At 44.1% G+C, this 22,250-nt stretch overlaps 1 protein-coding gene across 5 annotated transcripts in view; it reads left to right on the top strand.

The window, feature by feature from the left end:
- The first annotated feature begins 1,709 nt into the window (after positions 1 to 1,709).
- ANAPC5 (anaphase promoting complex subunit 5) overlaps positions 1,710 to 22,250 on the top strand; it is a 46,142-nt gene continuing 25,601 nt past the window's right edge. The window contains exons 1-7 of one of the 5 annotated variants that reach the window (XM_017946253.3): positions 1,710 to 2,033; positions 6,911 to 6,990; positions 7,790 to 7,899; positions 8,766 to 8,958; positions 13,281 to 13,347; positions 17,112 to 17,213; positions 18,786 to 18,976. In XM_017946253.3, coding sequence (XP_017801742.1) covers positions 1,827 to 2,033; positions 6,911 to 6,990; positions 7,790 to 7,899; positions 8,766 to 8,958; positions 13,281 to 13,347; positions 17,112 to 17,213; positions 18,786 to 18,976 — 950 coding nt within the window. In that variant the 5' untranslated portion in view covers positions 1,710 to 1,826. The other 4 variants (XM_009181858.4, XM_021923036.2, XM_003907285.5 and 1 more) reach the window with 4 other exon arrangements.

Here is a 22,250-nt window from a genome sequence, read left to right as displayed (position 1 = left end):
ATGATCCAGCTGCCTCGGCCTCCCAAAGTGCTGGGATTACAGGCGTGAGCCACCGCGCCAGGCCCCTACTCAGGATTTTAAGGTTGAATACTAGTTTATTCCACAGACCCTTTGTCAAACCTTATTTATGGTATACACATATGCAAAAATATCCTAAAGAGCTGGGAGATTGTAAGTATGCTTTTTCATTAATGGAGTGAGGCATAAAAATAAACCAAGGCAAAGAAAGAGGTTAAGTAAATATTAAATTCCTGGCAAAAGCCAGCTTCTCCTTTCACAAATAAAAGATAGTTATACAATAATTATGTATGGTAACTAAAACACACAGAGTTCTCAAGATAGGTAAGTTAGCTTGTATTTTAAGAGATCAATGTCCTCTTTTTCGATAGCATTATTTAGCTTATACGCATCTGCCTTCTTTTTTGTTTTTGTGAATAATGCATATTCATTCATTATTCATTAAACAAATAGCGATTGAGAAAACAAAAACCAGGCATGAGGCTGGATGCCGTGGTCCATGCCTTTAATCCTAGCAATTTGGGAGGCTGAGGCAGGAGGATCGCTTGAGTCCAGGAGTTCGAGACCAGCCTGGACAACACAGTGAGACCTCGTGTCTACAAAAAATAAAAAAAATTAGCCATGCGGCCAGGCGCGGTGGCTCATGCCTGTAATCCCAGCACTTAGGGAGGCCGAGGTGGGCAGATCACCTGAGGTCAGGAGTTCAAGACCAACCAGTTCGAGACTAGCCTGGCCAACATGGTGAAACCCCATCACTACAAACAATACAAAAATTAGCCGGGCGTGGTGGTGCGCTCCTGTAGTCCCGGCTACTCAGGAAGCTGAGGCAGGAGAATGGCTTGAACTCGGGAGGCAGAGGTTGTAGTGAGCCGAGATCAAGCCATTGCACTCCAGGCTGGGCGACAGAGCAAGGCTCCGTATCAAAAAAAAAAAAAAAAAAAAAAAAAAAAAAAAAAAAAAAAAAATGCAGAGTACAGATTTTGTAGTTTATTAGGTAGGAAACCGACTCACCATAGGGAGGTGATATTGTTTATCTTCTATTTCATGTAGGTGTGACCACTGTAGCCCTGACCTGGCTGTCTACAAAGGGCATTTGTTGTGAAACGCTTAAGAAAAATCTCATGTTTCTATCTTTAAAAAGACAGAGTTAAATGAAACTCCTAAACATTTGAGTTTAAAAGTAACATAATGAATTAAATACATACTTTAACGGTGTAAATTTAATTTCGTGACTTTTAAACAATCATTTAAACATTGAATTTGAACTATTTTCAAATTACAAGAACAAGCCAGGCGCGATGCCTGTAGTCCCAGCAGCTCGGGAGGGTGAGGCGGCAGGATCGCTCGAGCCCAGGATTTGGAAGGGTGCAGTACTTCTTTGATGGCGCCTATGAATAACCACTGCCCTCCACCCTTGGAAACAGCGAGATATCGTCTCAACAACAACAACAAAACCACATGGGGAGCTCCTCAGTTCCTTCGGCCCCGACCCCAAGCATCGACTTTGCCTTCCATCCTATCCCTGTCCACGTCGCCTGGGAACCTGCTCCCACTCGGCAAGAGTTTCTGTAGGGAATCAGTCTTTGGGTGCAACCTGCGCCGCACTCTTGTACATTCTGATTGGCTGAGGCCATCCCATGTGCACTGATCGACTGCTCTGATTGGTTAACAACATGCCGCGAGCACGCGGATGCCTGTTTCCTGGGATACTGTGGGGGCGGGCGGAGATGTAGACCCGGTAGTGTTGTGCCCTGTGGTGAAAACTGGCGGCAGCGCGCCGCGGGCCCGGGACTTAGTCTCGGGCCGCCATGGCCAGCGTCCACGAGAGCCTCTACTTCAATCCCATGATGACCAATGGGGTGGTGCACGCCAATGTGTTCGGCATCAAGGACTGGGTGACGCCGTACAAGATCGCTGTGCTGGTGCTGCTGAACGAGATGAGCCGCACAGGCGAGGGCGCCGTCAGCCTCATGGAGCGGCGGAGGCTCAACCAGCTGCTCCTGCCCCTGCTGCAGGTGAGAGGCGACCGCTGGCTCCTGTTCGTGCAGCAAACTTTCACTGAGCATCTGCTCTGTGCGGAACCCTGGGCTTGAAGACACGTGTGTCTATCAGATACTCACCCTGCCTGGAGGAACGTGAAGAAATAAAGATAGCTACTACCGCTAGCTAACGCGTACTGAGCGTTTACGGTGGGCCAGGCGCTTTGCATGCATTTATTTATTTTTGCAAGTTCATGTCTGGCTCCAGTATTTATTAGCTGAGAGTTAGAATCTCAGATCCTGTGTCTTCTGTAAAATGGAGCGTTGGAGACACAGGGATAAGTCATACAGGCTCCCTGTCCTAGAGGACCGTAATAAATAGTAAAAATGCCATAAAACCGGGCCGGGCGCGGTGGCTCACGCCTGTAATCCCAGCACTTTGGGAGGGCCAGGCGGGTGGATCACGAGGTTAGGAGTTCAGAGACCAGCCTGACCAACGTAGTGAAACCCCATCTCTACTAAAAACACAAAAAATTAGCCGGATGTGGTGGCGGGCACCTGTAATCTCAGCTACTCGGGAGGCTGAGGCAGCAGAGATCGCTAGAACCTGGGGGGCGCAAGTTGCAGTGAGCCGAGATCGCGCCACTTGGCGAGATGTCGCCAGCTTGGGCGACAGTGCAAGACTCCATTTCAGGAAAAAAAAAAAAAAAAAGGCGTAAAGCCAAGGACGAGCATTGATTGAATACTTAACTGTGTGCCAAGCACTTCGCTTAAAATTTGTTTTAAGTTATTTTTTGAGACAGGGTCTCGCTTTGTCGCCCAGGCTGGAGTGCAGTAGTGTGATCTCGGCTCACTGCAGCCTTGACCTCTCAGGCTCAAGTGATCCTCCACCTCAGCCTCCCAAGCAGCTGGGAGTACAGGAGCGGGCCACCACGCCCAGCTAATTTTTTTTTTTTTTTTTTTTTTTTTAGACGGAGTCTTGCTCTGTCGCCCAGGCTGGAGTGCAGTGGCCGGATCTCAGCTCACTGCAAGTTCCACCTCCCAGGTTCACGTATTCTCCTGCCTCAACCTCAGTAGCTGGGACTACAGACTTTTCCGCCACCTCATGGCTAGTTTTTGTATTTTTCAGTAGAGACGGGGTTTCACCGTGTTAGCCAGGATGGTCTCGATCTCCTGACCTCATGATCCGCCCGTCTCGGCCTCCCAAAGTGCTGGGATTACAGGCTTGAGCCACCGCGCCCGGCCTTAATTTTTAAAATATTTTTTTGTAGAGACAGGGTTTTGCCATATTACCCAAGCTGGTCTTGAACTCCTGGACTCAAACGATCCTCCCGCCTGGTCTCCCAGAGTACTGGGATTACAAGTGTGAGTCACTGCGCCCAGTTGTCATGTGTTATTTCATTTTGCAGACACAGGTCTAGCTCAGATACTTAAGTTCCTTAATTCATTTGGATCTCAGTTTTCTGTCTGTAAAATGGGAACAGTAGTAGAAACTGTTACTATATGTAATAAATGCTCAGTGTTACTAGTATTTTCATTTTAGTGTGTTCACATAGGGCATATATCTTCCCTTATAGCAGTTGTGGCATTTCGATTTATATTCATGGTTTCATGATTGACAGCCTTCTCCCCCATTAGACAGTAACCTCCACGAACGCAGTACTTAGTTCTGTTTTTGTTTAGCCATTTTGTTCGAAGCCTCTGAAAAGTCTAAGTAGTTTTTGTAAGAGTGTGAAATGCATTAAGGAGGTGAAATGAGTGCACTGAGGTGAATGGAGACGCTTTTTTTTTTTTTTTTTTTGAAACGGAGTCTCGCTCTGTTGCCCAGGCTGGAGTGCAGTGGTGTGAGTCTCGGCTCACTGCAAGCTCCGGCTTCAGGTTCCATCATTCTCCTGCCTCAGCCTCCTGAGTAGCTGGGACTGAGCTCCCGCCACCATGCCCAGCGAATTTTTTCAGTATTTTTAGTAGAATGAGTTTCACCTGTGTTAGCCAGGGTGGTCCCGATCTCCGGACCTCGTGATCCGACCGCCTCGGCCTCTCCCAAAGTGCTGGAATTACAGGCATGAGCCACTGCGCCTGGCCCAAGGATTTCTTACAGAAAGTGTGAAGCTGTGTCTTGATGGATAAGCATTCTCTGTTGAGTAATACTGATGGCAGAAACAGATCTGGGTTCCTGGGCCTCCATATTATGGGATCTTAAGAGATAAACTTAATAAAATTAGTACCTAGAGTTGCATTTATATTCCTTAGTATAGTTTATAAAGGATTTAAAAAAAATTATCACTTGTATTTGTGGGTGAGGGGAATGGGAGGAGGGGAGAACTGAGGACACCACGGTTAAGAGACTTACCCAGTTAAATAAAAGGCGCGTCTTTATAACTTATAGCTCCCAGGGCTAGCCACGTTTGCTATTATTATAAATGCATTTCCCTCCATTGTTAAAGTTAGGATACTAAAATTTTGGTAAATAAAAGGCCGAATGCGATGGCTTATACCTGTAATCCCAGCACTTTGGGAGGCTGAGGTGGGCGAATCACTTGAAGTCAGGAGTTCGAGACCAGCCTAGCCAACATGGTGAAACCCCATCTCTGCTAAAAATACAAAAAAATTATCTGGGCACTGTGGTGTGCACCTGTAGTCCCAGCTACTCGGGAGGCTGAGGCAGAAGAATCATTTGAACCCAGGAGGCAGAGGTTGCAGTGAGCCGAGATTGTATCACTGCACTCCAACCTGGGCATCTGTCTCAAAAAAAAAAAAAAGAAAGAAAAAAACAGTGATTCTGGTCTCTTAACTCTCACCTTCCTGCTCATGCTGTTTTTTGCTGTTTAGAATTCTCCTTTCTGGTTTTTAAACTGGCTAACTACTATACAGTTATTTAATTTTTTATTTTTAAATTTATTTTTTTAATTAATTTTTTTTTTTAAATTGAGACCAAGTCTCGCTCTGTCGCCCAGGCCGGAGTGCAGTGACACAATCTCGGCTCACTGCAATCTCCGCTTCCGGGTTCTGCCATTCTCTGCCTCAGCCTCCCGAGTGGCGCTGGGACTGGAGTGCCCATCATGGCGCCCTACTAATTTTGTATTTTTTTTAGTAGAGTAGGGGTTTCACCGTGTTAGCCAGGATAGTCTCGATCTCCTGACCTAGAGTGGTCCGCCTGCCTTGGCCTCCCAAAGTGCTGGGATTAGGCTTGAGCCACAGCATGGCCTGTGTTTTAAAATTTTAAGGTGGTGAGATCTCACTCCCTCAGTCATCTGGGCTGGAGTGCCGTGGCGTGATCATAGCTTGCAGCATTTTTCCCTTTGAACTCCAAGCTGTCCTCCTACCTCAGTCTCCTAAGTAGCTGGGACTGCAGGCACCTGCCACCATGCCTGGCTAATTTTTAAATTTTAGTAGAGATGAGGTCTCCCTATGTTGCTCAGGCTAGTCCTGAACTCCTGGGCTCAAGGGATCCACCTGCCTCAGCTTCCCAAAGTGCTGAGATTATAGGCATGAGCCACCACACCTGGCCCCCTGCTGTACAGTTTTAATCAAAATGTATGTAGAGTTCATGTAGTAGCATTCCAGCCAGACCTCAACTCCTTTACTAACTGTTTGACTTCTTAAATTAGTTAATTTTTGGCTGGGTGCCTAGACTTTGGGAGGCCGAGGTAGGAGGATCACTTGAGCCTAGTAGTTCAAGAGCAGCCTGGGCATGGAGTTTCACCATGTTGGCCAGGCTGGTCTTGAACTCCTGACCTCTAGTAATCTGCCTGCTTCAGCCTCCCAAGGCACTGGTATTATAGGCATGAGCCACTGCGCCAGGCCCTGAATGATCTTTTTAATGGCTGCATTATATTTCACAGTAAGAAAAGCAACATAATTCAACTCTGTATTATAAATTAAGTCTCTATTGGACTTACAGGCTCTTTTCAGTTTCTCTTCATTTCAAACAATGCATGCCAAAATAACTCCCCTAGAAGTGCAATTGCTGGGTTATCCGCATCTAAAGTTGGCATATATGCAGTCACCTTATTCTCTGAAAAAGATTCTGTATTTAGTTTTAAATCTCAACTAGACTGTAATCTTCTTGGTAGCTGAGGTTGCATACTCTTGTTCCTCATGGTACTCTTTTTTTTTTTTTTTGGAGGCGGAGTCTTGCTCTGTTGCCCAGGTTGGAGTGCAGTGGCATGATCTTGGCTCACTGCAACTTCTTTCTCCCAGGTTCAAGCCATTCTCCTGCCTAAGCCTCCCAAGTAGTAGCTGGGACTACAGGTGTGTGCCACCATACCTGGCTAATTTTTGTGTTTTTAGTAGAGACGGGGTTTTGCCATGTTGTCCAGGCTGGTCTTGAACTCCTGACCTCAGGTGATCCACCCGCTTTGGCCTCCCAAAATGTTGAGATTATAGGCGTGAGTCACTGCACCTGGCCTCTCGTGGTACTCTTTATAGACTTCAGCGCATAGTATGTCTGCCTATGTTACAAGGTTTGGGAGAAGATCAAATGAGATTATGTTTGTGAAAAATAGTATTTGTTTAGTGTTTTCCAGTTTACAAAGCACTTCGTATTATCTTATTTAATCTTTGCCAAAAACAAGGGAGATATTATTATCTCCATTTTGTTGATGAAGGAAACTAGGGCTCAGAGGTCACAATTTCGCCATGGTTACAAAATTAAGAAGGAAGGAACAGTGGATCCTCAGACTATAAATCCTGTGTTTTTTTTCTATTTTAAACCATTCCACTGACTAGACAAAAATGGTATGCAAATGTGAAATATTACTTTAGTGTTTTAGGTACATAGAAAAATCCTTATTTGCATATTTGGAGTGATTATTAAAGCAGAGGGGTTGATAAATGAATTTATGTTTGCAATTCTTTATCAGTCTCCAGCTCTTTAAAATGTATCCATACCTCCCTATCTCCCCTTTACACAGGGCCCAGATATTACACTGTCAAAACTTTACAAGTTAATTGAAGAATCTTGTCCACAACTGGCAAATTCAGTGCAGATCAGGTAAACTTCATTTTCTTCTTTATATATGAAAAGGTGTCAAGGTAGACGAAAATCACAAAAGGGTATGTGGTAGTTAATTCTTTTAAAAAGATACCTTTATTATTCTAGGTTGTTTTCCCAAGAACTTTTACTTGGGTTTTTTTTGTTGTTGTTGAAAAATGGATAGCTTTTTTTTTTGGAGACAGGGTTTCACTCTGTTGCCCAGGCTGGAGTACAGTGGCACAATCAGGGCTCACCGCAGCCTGGACTTCCTGACTTCAGGTGATCTTCCCACCTCAGACTCCCGAGTAGCTGGGACTACAAGCATACACCACCAAACCTGGCTAATTTTTTGTAGTTTTAGTAGAGATGGGGTTTTGCTGTGTTGCCTAGGCTGGTCTTGAACTCCTGGGCTTAAGCAATCCGTCCACATCTACCTCGCAAAGTGCTGGGATTGCAAGTGTGAGCCACCGCACTTGGCTGAAAAATTGATAACATTAAACATACTGTTTTATAGCTTTTTTCCCCAAATTTTATAATTCTTTACCCATCTTATTCTTTTCAGTCACTGCGGATAATTGCATTTTTACTGGTTGATGTGATAGTTTGACAAATTTTATGATCAAGAAAACAACAATGATACTTTTCCTAAATATGGGAGTAACATTTTGAATCATGAAGTTTGTTTTATGAGCCACCATTTTATACAAATCTCTGAATTGCCTGTAAACTACATTATTCGAGATAATTGAGGAATATGAAACGAGAGAAGTTGTTCAAAGGGCCTTTCTAAAATATGCACCTCGATTTTCTCATTCAGAATCAAACTGATGGCTGAAGGCGAGTTGAAGGATATGGAACAATTTTTTGATGACCTTTCAGATTCTTTCTCTGGAACTGAGCCAGAGGTTCACAAAACAAGTGTAGTAGGTATGAAACTCTTCTAAGAAGAGCAGAGAGTATTTTCATTGAAGTGAGCAGCTTTCTAAGTCATGTCTGTCATTGCTCTGCTATATCTGTGAACAGACTCAGTGGGGATGTTGGAGGTGTTGCAGTTTGTATTTATTGCCTTGCTGTTTTGATCTATATTTAAATCATTAACTGTGGAAAAGCACCTTCTGTTTTGTCTACAATAGTAAGAGTCAGAGCCTGGTCCTGGGGTTTTTGGGGGTTCCCAGCTCTTTCTCTCACAGTCTTCTGGATCACTTGCCTGCATGGTCCATCTGTGAGTGAGGGTCACCAGCCCAGACTTATGAAGAGAGGTAAGTAAAAATACATTACTGATACAGTATGCAAAGTGAGGGCATACATGGTGTTTCTTTGATGCTTCTCTATTAGCTTTATCCCATGCTCTATCCCTCTGGCTTTTTTGCATGGTAATTTTTATGTTATTCAGCGTGAGCTGTTTCTCTATCTCTTCCTATGTGCCAGGCTCTGGACGTGTAAGATAGACATGGAATTTCCTCTTATGGAGATTACCTCTGGTTGGGGTAGCCAGTTGGTAAAAGTAAACACATAAATATCATTTCAGATAATGTAACAGCCATGAAGAAAGTAAAATGGAAGCCTTCAGGTGGAGGTGGGGTGGGTAGATTGAGCCCTGTATAAGAAGAAACCAGCTTTGTAAAGGACTGGGGAAGAACATTCCAGGAGGAGGGAATGGCAACTGCAAGTGTCTCTTTCTTATTCTTCTGAAGGAAGAATTGCAGCAAACAGTTGTTGCCGCTGTGGAGTTGCCGTTGTGTAGCCTGGATGTCAGTTAATGCTTTCCCTTTGTCTCTGGTCTTATTTTGTAGGTTTGTTTCTGCGTCACATGATCTTGGCCTACAGTAAGCTTTCTTTCAGCCAAGTGTTTAAACTGTACACTGCCCTTCAGCAGTACTTCCAGAATGGTGAGAAAAAGACAGTGGAGGATGCTGATATGGAACTGACCAGTAGAGATGAGGGTGAAAGAAAAATGGAAAAAGAAGAACTTGATGTATCTGTAAGGTAATTTGGCTTTTTCTGACAGGGATCCTTTTTCTGCGAAATAGTATAATTTTTAAGTGCAGTAAGTCCTTGTTCATGTAGAGTTCATGTGCTGCCTTATGCTCTTTTTACCCCTCCAGATCTGGGAAGTTAACTGATAAAGGCTGCACCAGTGGGTCCCTTGCCCTCTGACTTGTGATTGGCCAATGGGAGTCACTGGCAGGAAATCCCAAGGGCCAGGGAGAATAAGGTGGAGTGTGGATTCCTTGGGGGTCCTGGGGAGCTGGCTGTAGGGTCACAGCTTCCGTCAGGTTGCCCTTTCTGCACTCCTTCAGCGGGTTCGGTCACTAGGAGCAAGTGTTTGTCGGCCCCAGGTGAAAGGTTCCCACTGTTACCAGTGCGGGGGACTATGTTGTCTCTTATGACTTCTCTGTCCTTTCCCCTACTTTTGTAAAGTGATCTTTTGTTAAACTCTTCTCAGACTACTCAATTCGAATGTGTTCTTTGCTTTCTGCTGGGTCCCTGACTGGTATTGTTCGTTAAATCAGAGTGAAGTAACAATTGATTAATTCAGTGAAAATTTACTGAATGCCTCCTAAGGTCTAGTCTCTAAGGAAGCTGTTGTAAGGAAGTTACTCACCTAGTTGGCCAAGCCCAAAATCCAGTAGTGTCCTTGATTCCTCCGTGCCCTTCACCCCAGTCCCTCAGCAGATCCAGTCAGTCCTTCCTCCTTGCTGTGTTTGGAACTTGTTCACTTATTGCACGGCCACTGCTACCCGTGGAGTCTAAGCACCAAACCTCTACCAAATCTGCTCACCAAATCTGCACTAGCTTCAGTTTTCTTCTTGACTTAACTCCTGTCTCCCTACATCTGTTCTTCAGGCAGCATCCGGGGAAGCCCCTAAGAATATTAATCAAATCCCAGCACTTTTCTGCCCAAACCCTTTGGAACTTACAGAGGAGTCTGAGCTTACCATGGCTTCAGTGCCTGTATAACCCGGCCCGATGATCTTCCCTGACCTCTTTCTCTTTACTTTCCCTTCCCTCTCAGCATCGTGACTGCTCTGGCTCTCCTTCAGTTTCCTGACTACTCCAGTCAGTTTCTGCCTCAGGTTGCCTGGAATGCTCTTCCGTGGCTTTTCACCTCGTGTGCTCCCTTTCACCGTTCAGATCTCAGCTCAAGTTTCCTCAGACAGGCCTCCCTGAGCACGAGGTAGCCCCTATCCCAAATACTTGCTTTTTCTTTCTTTTTTTTTTTTGAGTTTGAGTCTCGCTGTCGCCCAGCCTGGAGTGCAGTGGTGCGCTATTGACTCACTGCAACCTCCACCTCCTGGGTTCAAGCGATTCTCTTACCTCCGCCTCCCATGTAGCTGGGATTACAGGTGCCTGCCACCATACCTGCTAATATTTTTGTATTTTTAGTAGAGACAGAGTTTCACCGTGTTGGCCAGGCTGGTCTCAAACTCCTGATCTCAGGCAGTCCACTCGCCTTGGCCTCCCAAAATGCTGGGATTACAGGCATGAGCCACTGCACTCAGCCCCAAATACTTTGTATTTCTTTATTCCTCCATACCTCTGATCACTAAGTAACCTTCTGAAGCTTGCTTGCTTATCTGTTTCCCCTGCCTCTTCACCCCTTGAGAACTGAGACCCTTCTCTGTCTCGTTTCATCACATTTCCCCAGTGCTTAATAGAGTGCCTGACTCATAGAATGTGTTCTGCACCTGAATGTTGGATGAATCAATAAGTCTATCACCCGTACTGGTAACTGGCCCGGTAACACACTTTGTATTAACTGTCCTTTCTTTTGCTGTTTTACTTCTCCTTCCCCAACTACTATTATCTGGGATTGCTTCCAAATAAACTACTTGTACTTGCAGGCAAAAAGATATGTATTTCATATTCCCTGGTGTCAAAGAGCTTGTGGTCTGGTGAGGAAGGCTGACAAGTAAACAGATACAGTGTCCAGAGCTCTGAGAGAAGTAAGCGCCTCCTGCCCTAAGGAGGTGGTCAGGGGACCTTATCATTTACTGGGAGCTTATCATTTACTGCATTGTAGGTTGTTAGGCTACCGTAATCCCCAGGGTGGCAGGGGGTGACGTTGTTTATAAATGGGGAATGCTTATCGCACTTTCTATGAGTAGTTTTTGTACTGTTACATGATTTGTTCAGCACACATTGGGAGCAAGAGGATAATAGTACCATTAACTGCTCCCCAAAACTCATTTCCTGACAAATGCTTCTTGTCTGGTGGAAAGACAACATAGTGTGTGGTTAAGAGTCTGGCTCTACAGTCAGACCCACAGGTTTGCCTGCTGCTCCTCTGCCTTTGGTCTGTGAGACCTTGGGCAAGTTACTCACCCTTTCTGTGCTTTGAGCTCTTTATCTGCAAAATGGGGCTCATACCACTTCCCCAGAGGGTTCCAGAATTAAATGATCAATTCATACAAAGTTTTCAGAACTATGCCTAGAAATGTTAACTGTTATTATTCTCTACTTTCTTTTAGTTATTTCTCCTCAGAAATGCTTATAGGCTACAGTGTTATCCTTTTTCTAGCTACTTTATATGCTTAAAGTAGCAAAGTGTCACTTCTGCAGAAATGTTAAAATTCAGACTTTTCTTATTTGGATTGGTTTTCTCTCAAATTAACTTGATTTATTTAGGTCTAACTCCATCTTTTTGTTTTTATCTTATTCCAAGAAGTCATTTATGTATAATCTAATATATTTACTGTAAAGGTACATGGTTTCAGAAAATTGTGCATATTTAGTAAACTGAATTTAATCATGAAAATTGAAGAAACGTTTTCTTTTTTTTTTTTGAGACGGAGTCTCACTCTGTCGCCTAGGCTGGAGTGCAGTGGTGCTATCTCAGTTCACTGCAAGCTCCGCCTCCCGGGTTCACGCCATTCCCCTGCCTCAGCCTCCTGAGTAGCTGGGACTACAGGTGCCCGCCACCTCGCCTGGCTAGTTTTTTTTTTTTTTTTTTCGAGGACGGATTTCGCCTCGTTGCCCAGGCTGGAGTGCAGTGGTGCGATCTTGGCTCACTGCAAGCTCCGCCTCCCGGGTTCACGCCATTCCCCTGCCTCAGCCTCCTGAGTAGCTGGGACTACAGGTGCCCGCCACCTCGCCTGGCTAGTTTTTTGTATTTTTTAGTAGAGATGGGGTTTCACCGTGTTAGCCAGGATGGTCTCGATCTCCTGACCTCGTGATCCACCCGTCTCGGCCTCCCAAAGTGCTGGGATTACAGGCTTGAGCCACTGCACCCGGCCAGTTTTTTGTATTTTTAATAGAGACAGGGTTTCACCATGTTAGCCAGGATGGTCTTGATCTCCTGACCTCGTGATCCGCCCATCTTGGCCTCCCAAAGTGCTGGGATTACAGGCGTGAGCCATCGTGCCCAGCCTGAAATGTATTCTTTAAATTTAAATCTAACTAATGATTATAATTCTTTGTCTAAAAAGAAATTACTTTGTTAGAGAACCTTTTTATTTTATAGGGTGTTCTTACGTATATTTTTAAACTCTTTTTTAAAGGAAAATTTCAATTTTTTAAATTTTTGTGATCTTTTTTTTTTTTTTTTGAGATGGAGTCTTGCTCTGCCGCCAGGCTGGAGTGCAGTGGTGTGATCTTGGCTCACTGCAACCTCCGCCTCCCAGGTTCAAATGATTCTCCTGCCTCAACCTTCTGAGTAGCTGGGACTACAAGCACACACCACCATGCCTGGCTAATTTTTTGTATTTTAGTAGAGATGGAATTTCACCATGTTAGTCAGGATTGTCTTGATCTCTTGACCTTGTGATCCACCTGCCTCGGCCTCCCAAAGTGCTGGGATTACAGGCGTGAGCCACTGCACTTGGCCTACTCTATGTTTTCTTCTAAGAGTTTTTAGTTTTTTTAATTTAAAAATGTACTATTTATTTTTTATTACTAGCAGGTGGAAGGAAGATCTTCTAAGAGTTTTGTAGTTTTTGGCCTCACATTGAGGTCTTTGAGTCTTTGTGAGTTAATTTTTGTTTATGGTATTAGATAAGGACTCACCATCATTCCTTTGCATGTGGATGTGCAGTTTTCCCAGCATCACTGGTTGGAAAGGCTGTCCTTTCCCTATGAAATGGTCTTGTCGCTGTTGCCAAAAACCATTTGACCGTGCGTGCCAGGGCTTCTTTCTGGGCTCACTGCATTGATCTCAACATCACTTTTTAAGTTTTTCTTTCCTAGTTCTGAGGAGAGAATTAAATTTTTTGAACTCTTTTGATACAAGAATCCATTTGATTTTATAAATGTTATCATTTTCACTTATGTATAATTCTTTACTATTTTTGTTTTTTGATTTTTTCCAGAGAAGAGGAGGTATCTTGCAGTGGGCCTCTGTCCCAAAAACAAGCAGAATTTTTCCTTTCTCAACAGGTATGTGAATTCTGTAGTTTATCATGAACTTCTGTTTTAGTCCTGTGATGTGTGTCATGGCATAGGCCCGTTATGTGCATAGGTTTGTTAGTGAATCTGTGTCAGCCTTTACTCTTGGTCCCCTCTGCTTCACTAACGAAGCACTTGTAACTCTGTGCCCCTTCCTATTTTGTGTGTGATTTTATTTTTCTATTAAAGTTATAATCAAGGTTCATTTAGTAATGGTATGTGACTAACAGCCTAAAACCCTGTGGTTTAAAAGACTTGCTTCCCTTCTCTCAACATTTTATTATAGACATTTGCAAACGTAAAGAGAGCCTGAAAAGCAGTGTATGTAATTACCCATACCTATTACCTTGATTCTACAATTAATATTTCTGTTTTATTTATTTATTTATTTAATTTTTTATTTATTTATGTTTTTGAGACGGAGTCTTACTCTGTCGCCCAGGCTGGAGTGCAGTGGTGTGATCTCCACTCACTGCAAGCTCTGCCTCCCGGGTTCACGCTATTCTTCTGCCTCAGCCTCCCGAGTAGCGGGGACTACAGGTGCTTGCCACCGCGCCCGGCTAATTTTTGTATTTTTAGTAGAGACGGGGTTTCACAGTGTTAGCCAGGATGGTCTCGATCTCCTGACCTCGTGATCCGCCTGTCTCGGCCTCCCTAAGTGCTGGGATTACAGACGTGAGCCACAGCACCCAGCCTATTTATTTATTTTTTTGAGACGGAGTCTCGCTCTGTCGCCCAGGCTGGAGTGCAGTGGCACGATCTCAGCTCACTGCAAGCTCTGTCTCCCGGGTTCATGCCATTCTCCTGCCTCAGCCTCCTGAGTAGCTGGGACTACAGGTGCCCGCCACTGCGCCAGGCTAATTTTTTTTGTATTTTTAGTAGAGATGGGGTTTCACTGTGGTCTCGATCTCCTGATGGGGGTTTCACTATGTTGGTCAGGTTGGTCTCGAACTCCTGACCTCAAATGATCCATCTGCCTTGGCCTCCCAAATTGCTGGGATTACAGTCATGAGTCGCCACACCCATCCTGTTTGCCTGTTAATTATGCTAAAACAAGTCCTGATATGGAGATGCTTTCAATTTTTATTCTGAAAGTCAAATTATCTTCTCCTACCTGTTTTCTTCCACAGCGTTTTGTTTTTTTTCCCTCCCCAGATGGAGTGTCGTTCTTGTGGCCCAGGCTGGAGTGCAGTAGTGTGATCTCGGCTCTATTAAAACACAAAAATTAGCTGGTGTGGTGGCATGTGCCTGTCGTCCCAGCTACTTTGGAGGCTGAAGCAGAAGAATCACTTGCACCCATGAGGCGGAGGTTGCGGTGAGCCAAGATTTCACCACTGCACTTCAGCCTGGGCGACAGAGCGAGACTCCTTCTGAAAAGGAAATTAAATTAAAATTAAAAAAATTAAAAGGCAAACAGCAAAGGTGTTCTTGGGCTCTAATACTTTGGAAAAAAGCATTTACAATAAATGTGACAGTGAAAGTTTAGATTTTGGATTTGGTTTAGAAATTGTATTTTCAGGCCAGGCGCGTTGGCTCACGCCTGTAATCTCAGCACTTTGGGAGGCAGAGGCAGGTGGATCACCTGAGGTCAGGAGTTTGAGACCAGCCTGGCCAACATAGAGAAGTACCATCTCTACTAAAAATAGAAAAAATCAGCCAGATGTGATGGTGGACGCTTGTAATCCCAGCTACTTGGGATGCTGAAGCCAGAGAATCGCTTGAACCTGAGAGGCAGAGGTTGCAGTGAGCCAAGATCGTGCCACGGCACTCCAGCCTTGGTGACAGAGCAAGACTCTGTCTCAAAAAAAAAAAAAGAAAAAAGAAAGAAATCATATTTGATGATGAGACAAAGTTTACAATATAAAATGAAAGAACGGAAATAAAAGTTTTCAGGATCATATTCTGATTTTTATTAAAAAATATAATGTGTGTGTATACATTATATAAATTTAGAATACACTCTGTATTGTAAACATATTGTGAGTTTATTAAAAATATAATGTGTATACACAATATATGTTTACAATACAGGGTGTATTGTAAATTTATATAATGTGTATACACACATTTTTTTTTTGAGGCGGGTCTCACTCTATAGCCCAGGCTGGAGTGCAGTGTGAATCTCAACTCACTGCAAGCTCACTGCACCTCCCATTCTCCTGCCTCAGCCTCCTGAGTAGCTGGGACTACAGGCGCCCACCACCTTGCCCGGCTAGTTTTTTGTATTTTTTAGTAGAGACGGGGTTTCACCGTGTTAGCCAGGATAGTCTCGATCTCCTGACCTCATGATCTGCCCATCTCGGCCTCCCAAAGTGCTGGGATTACAGGCTTGAGCCACCGCGCCTGACCTACACACATATTTTTAACAAAATCAGAATATGATATGTAACATATATCTACACACATACACACGGAACAAAGACTCGATAATATACACTAAAGTATTAGTAGTGTTATTTCTTGGTAGTGGGATTGCAGAAGATTTTTGTTTTCTTCTGTAGGTTTTCTATATTTTTGGAATAATTTTTCCCCCTACTACACCTACATAATAATTCTTTTTTTTTTTTTTGAGACTGAGTCTTGCCCTGTCACCCAGGCTGGAGTGCAGTGGCACGATCTCAGCTCACTGCAACCTCTGCCTCCCAGGTTCAAGTGATTCTCCTGCCTCAGCCTCCCGAGTAGCTGGGATTACAGGTGCGTGCCACCACACCCGGCTAATTTTTTGTATCTTTAGTAGAGACAGGGTTTCACTGTGTTGGCCAGGTTGGTCTCCAACTCCTGACCTCATGATCTGCCCGCCTTGGCCTCCCAAAGTGCTGGGATTACAAGTGTGAGCCACCACACCTGGCCAATAATTTTCTATAATGATATAAATTAACAATGGAATTAGAAATTAGTTTTACTTAAAAAAAATTTTTTTTAAGAAATTATTTTTAAATAGAGATGAGGTCTCAGTATATTGCCCAGGTTGTTCTTGAACTCCTGGGCTCAAGCAATACTCCTGCCTCAGCCTCTGCCTCCCAGAGTTTTGGGATTATAGGCATCAACTACCACACCCTGCCCTTAGAAATTACTTTACTTATAGAAAAACTCATCTAGGTAAAATTGGAGTAAAGTGTCTATAACCCAGTTAAATGTAAACATTTAATTTGTAGCTAACTTTCTACATATGTTATATAATTGTTGCTGATATCATCCATATGAAACAAATAAGTAGGGCTGGGGCAAGGCACCTGGCTCCTATAAGGCCTCATACAGGCACTGGAAAAGAAGCAAACACGTTACTTGCCTGGAAGGAGCTTACAATCTGGGATGGGGTTAGATTGGCAGTTTTACTATAGTTTGATAGTGCTACAGGAAGGTAAATGCAGAGGGCTTATGGGAGCATGGAGGGGCTTTTAGGATCTCACCTCATCTAGAAGGTGACAGAAGCAGGTGGCCTGGAGGATGAACTAGGCGTGGGCGTGGGTTTGCTCAGCCTTGGGTAGTATATGGCTGGGGAGTGATGGGTGGGAGGCTTGGTGTTTCTGGAAGAGGAAAGTGTTTTCGTATATGGTCAAGAGGAGAGCATGTGGCAGGGTCCACCTTCAGTGTGCCTAGAGTGAGGGGAGACCAGCCAAGGCTGGCTAGATGAGGGGCCAGAGCCTGAAGGGACCCCTGTAGGAAAGAAAATAATCAGGTGATGCTAGTTAGTATATCTTTTCATATGTTTATTGACCCTTTCTTTCTACTGAGTTATCATTTTTAAATTTCAGGCTTCTTTGCTAAAGAATGATGAGACTAAGGCCCTCACTCCAGCTTCCTTGCAGAAGGAGTTAAACAATTTGTTGAAATTTAATCCTGATTTTGCTGAAGCGGTGAGTCTTTCCCAGAATTTGTTGCTGTGTTAGAAAGGAATGACAAGGCTACTTTTTTGTTTGTTTGTTTTTGGAAATGGAGTCTTACTCTTGCCAGGCTGAAGTGCAGTGGCATGATCTTGACTCACTGCAACCTCCGACTCCCTGGTTCAAGCGATTCTCCTGCCTCAGCCTCCTGAGTAGCTGGGATTACAGGCACGTGCCATCACGCCCAGCTAATTTTTGTGTTTTTAGTAGAGACAGGGTTTCACCATGTTGGCCAGGATGGTCTTGATCTCCTGACCTCATGATCTGCCCGCCTCGGCCTCCCAAAGTGTTGGGATTACAGGCGTGAGCCACTGCGCTCAGCCAAGGCTACTTTTTATATTGAGTAGCTTTGCAAATGAGGATCAGCCCATTGGCCCAGGTTCTTGAAGGAAATCATGTTCTTGGCAGGCAAACAACTTGGTATAGGTCGCAAAGCTCCTCCCTCCCTCCCCGGGCCATAGGCGATTTCTTCAAACTCTTGATGTTCTCTTTCAGTCATCATCTCCCTGATGTTGTAAAGTTTAGACTGGAGATAATATACTAGACTGATGCAAAAAACTTTGTTTGTTTGTTTTTTTTGGAGACTGAGTTTCGCTCCTGTCACCTGTGCTGGAATGCAATGGTGCGATCTTGGCTCACTGCAACCTCTGCCTTCCAGATTCTAAGTGATTCTCCTGCCTTAGCCTCCCGAGTAGCTGGGATTACAGGCACCTGCCACCATGCCTGGCTCATTTTTTGTATTTTTAGAAGAGATGGGGTTTCACCATGTTGGCCAGGCTGGTCTCGAACTCCTGACCTCAGGTGATCCACCCTCCTCAGCCTCCCAAAGTGCTGGGATTATAGGCGTGAGCCATTGCGCCCAGCCCAAATGACAGTTTTGAGGCTGAAAAGCTCTTTTCCTTTCTCTTCTTTTGTCAGTGTTTATTTTTAAAGTTCTAATAATTACATTCCTTAATGGATTTTTTACTCGGAAAATTTTCTTAAATAGTATTTGGATTTTCCATCTGACTTTGTGTGTAGAAATATATCTAGTTTGCTTCCTAGTAACTGAGATCTGCCTGTTAGGAAAGTTTCGGTGACTCAAAAAAAAAAAAAAAGTAGAAAATAATTAACTTAGTAAGCTAGTAAGTCTCAGTGTGTTTTAACTTGTACATTAATAAAACTTAATTTTATAATTTGTATATTAATTCAGGTTTTAGGATCTTTAATTCGGAACTCTAAGTTTTCCTCAATATTTGAACTAGGTAAGGCCCAGTATTCTCATCTATCACTCGTGTGACCGGTGACATAGTGGCGTATATTTGAGATAAAACTGACACAAATACTAATGGAACTCCCATTTTTAATTTGTGGACTCCCTCTAGGGGGAATGTGTCTTGAAGCTGTTTTATTCTGCCTCTAGGGAGAAGATTAAGCTAAACTATGACCATCTTATTAGAAGGGTATAGTATACACTAGTGTTTGTAGCCAGTGGAACTCTCTGCAGTTGTCTTACACAAGATGTAGTTACAGCATTTAAAATACATTGATTATTTCTTGTTTTAGCATTATCTCAGCTACTTAAACAACCTCCGTGTCCAAGATGTTTTCAGTTCAACACACAGTCTCCTTCATTATTTTGATCGTCTGATTCTTACTGGAGCCGAAAGCAAAAGTAATGGGGAAGAGGGCTATGGCCGGAGCTTGAGATACGCCGCTTTGAATCTTGCTGCCCTGCACTGCCGCTTTGGTCACTAGTAAGTTTATAGACTTTCGTCCTTGCGCAAATTGAAGAAACTGATAACAATAAAAGATCTGCTATTTGGCCGGGCGCGGTGGCTCACATCTGTAATCCCAGCACTTTGGGAGGCCGAGGTGGGTGGATCACGTGAGGTCAGGAGTTCAAGACCAGCCTGGCCAACATGGTGAAACCCCATCTCTACTAAAAATACAAAAACTAGCCAGGCATGGTGGCAGGCGCCTGTAGTCCCAGCTACTCAGGAGGCTGAGGTAGGAGAATGGCTTGAACTCAGAAGGCAGAGGTTGCAGTGAGCTGAGAGCGAGAGCATGCCATTGTACTCTAGCCTGGGCAACAGTGAAACTCCGTCTCAAAAAAAAAAAAAAAAGATTTGCTATTTTGTGGAGAAAAGAAAAGGGAAAAGAAATGGAAGAAATGAATTCTGAAATGTTAATTGTGATGTATTTTTTAAAAATGTATTTTTTAAAAAGAAGAAAAAGAAACTCATTAACGTGGACTAGTCAGTAACTTCCATAGAGGGAACCTTTTTTGCACTGGAATAAAGTTAATGAAAACCTTCTGTCTAAATAGTCTGCCCCCTAGTGTCACTATTTAACATTGCCATCTTAGTGCCTGGCCTCTTTCATTACTTCTAAGAACAACATGCCGTTCAGTGGAAAGAAAATTAGGTCATTAGGCCAGAGAGTCCCTAAAGGATTTTTTGGAGGTAAAAATGGGGATGCAGAAGCTATTTTTCGTATTTCAAAAAGCCAGAAGGCAGTTGTGCCTTTACTGGATGAAAGACTACATAGGCTTACTAAAAGTCACGTTTGCTTTCAGATAGAATTCAGGCCGCTCAGTCAGGTGACACTGGTTTATACTGTTGCCTCGACATGCCTGTGTTTTTAATGAATAGAAATAGGAAAATTGGTCAATTATTTTTTAGTAAATAGAATTAAGTAGATAAAACAACTTTCAAAACATGGAGACTATCTTGGAAATAATAAAATCATGTAAATAATGGCAAAAGGTGGGAAATTACTAATTCAAAGACCCCTTTGCCCCCCCACCTGCCCTGTGGTTTTTTACCAGTTGAGAGAAGTGTAGTGTTTGCTATAGGCATCCTTGAATACAGACTATAGCGTGTATTAATGGGAGTATAGTGTCCACAGTTCAATAATGGAGACGTCTATCCCTTTCTCTGTGTGTCAGGCAGCACCTAGGGAATTCTTTTTATTTCTGGTTGTCAGGTTTTTTTTTTTTTTTTTTTTAAGAGACAAGGTCTCACTCAGTCACCCAGGCTGGAGTGCAGTGGTGTGATCATAGCTAACTGTAACCTGAAACTCCTGGGCTCAAGCAAGCAAGCCCTCTCAGCCTCCTAGCTATGACTACAGGCATGCACCACAATACCCAGCTAATTTTTTTTTTTTTTTTTTTTTTGAGATGGAGTCTCACTGTGTCACTCAGGCTGGAGTGCAGTGGCCGGATCTCAGCTCACTGCAAGCTCCGCCTCCTGGGTTTACGCCATTCTCCTGCCTCAGCCTCCCGAGTAGCTGGGACTACAGGTGCCCGCCACCATGCCCAGCTAGTTTTTTGTATTTTTTAGTAGAGACAGGGTTTCACCGTGTTAGCCAGGATGGTCTCGATCTCCTGACCTTGTGATCCACCCGTCTCGGCCTCCCAAAGTGCTGGGATTACAGGCTTGAGCCACTGCACCCGGCCTTAATTTTTTTTTTTAATTATTTTTCATAGAGATAGGATCTTGCTATGTTGCCCAGGCTGGTCTCAAACTCCTGGCTTCAAGCAATCGTCCCACCTTGGCCTTCCAAAGTGCTGGGATTACAAGCATGAACCACTGGGCCCACCCAGTTGTCAGGTTTTAAAAGGGACACAGACAAGCTGAAGCTTGTGTGGGGAACAGTCTCAGGGTGTTGAGACATTCAAAGCCATATCATATAAGTAATGTGGGAGGGATGTGAGTTGTTTAGCCTGGAGAAAAATGACTTATCCAAGCATGTGTTGGACATCTTTATGTAGTAAAAGGTCACGTGAAAAGAGCTTAGATTGATCGAGGGTATGGCTACGGGAGAAGATTGAGAGCTGGTAAGTAAGTGTAAGTTAAAGGACAAAATATTTCTGCTCATTATAAGGAAACAGTTTCCCCTTATTGAACCCTCTGAGGAAGGCAACAGTGGGGTGCAGCGGCCTAGACCAAAGATGTTATTAAGGGTATTCAAGGCCGGGCGCGGTGGCTCAAGCCTGTAATCCCAGCACTTTGGGAGGCCGAGACGGGCGGATCATGAGGTCAGGAGATCGAGACCATCCTGGCTAATACGGTGAAACCCCCGTCTCTACTAAAAAATACAAAAAACTAGCCGGGCGAAGTGGCGGGCACCTGTAGTCCCAGCTACTTGGGAGGCTGAGGCAGGAGAATGGCGTGAACCCGAGAGGAGGAGCTTGCAGTGAGCTGAGATCCGGCCACTGCACTCCAGCCTGGGTGACAGAGCAAGACTCCGTCTCAAAAAAAAAGGTATTCAAACATCAGATTGATGGTTGTACCCAAAAATGTTTAAGGCACCAAAAAACTCCATGATTTTTTTGACATTCCATGATATCTTGTAATAACTAACTGCAGCCTCGCCACCTGGATTCAAGTAATTCTCCTGTCTCAGCCTCCCAAGTAGCTGGGACTACAGGTGCGTGCCACTACGCCCGGCTAATTTTTATATTTTTAGTAGAGATGGGGTTTCACCATATTGGTCAGGATGGTCTCAAACTCCTGACCTCAGGTGATCCACCTGCCTCGGCCTCCCAAAGTGCTGGGATTACAGGCGTGAGCCACTGTGCCTAGCCACAAATAATATTTTGATGAACAGAATTTCTTCTTTTTATTTGTAAAAATATAGAGATGAGGTTTCGCTATGTTGCCCAGGTTGTTCTTGAATGCCTGGTCTCAAGTGATCCTCCAACCTTGGCCTCCCAAAGTGCTGGGATTACAGGCATGAGCTACTGCACCCATCTCAGAATTTGTCTATGTTTACAGTATTATCAATGGGTAGACAGTTAATTGCACAGAATATAAACAAGGAAAGGTAGATTTTTTGGCCGGGCGCGGTGGCTCAAGCCTGTAATCCCAGCACTTTGGGAGGCCGAGGCGGGCGGATCACGAGGTCAGGAGATCGAGACCATCCTGGCTAACATGGTGAAACCCCGTCTCTACTAAAAATACAAAAAACTAGCCGGGCGTGGTGGCGGGCGCCTGTAGTCCCAGCTACTCGGAGGCTGAGGCAGGA

Source organism: Papio anubis, chromosome 9 (assembly GCF_008728515.1).
Source record: "Papio anubis isolate 15944 chromosome 9, Panubis1.0, whole genome shotgun sequence".
Taxonomy (NCBI): Eukaryota; Metazoa; Chordata; class Mammalia; order Primates; family Cercopithecidae; genus Papio; species Papio anubis.
Note: the sequence above shows the minus strand (reverse complement) of the source record. Positions and strands in the feature narration are given on the sequence as shown.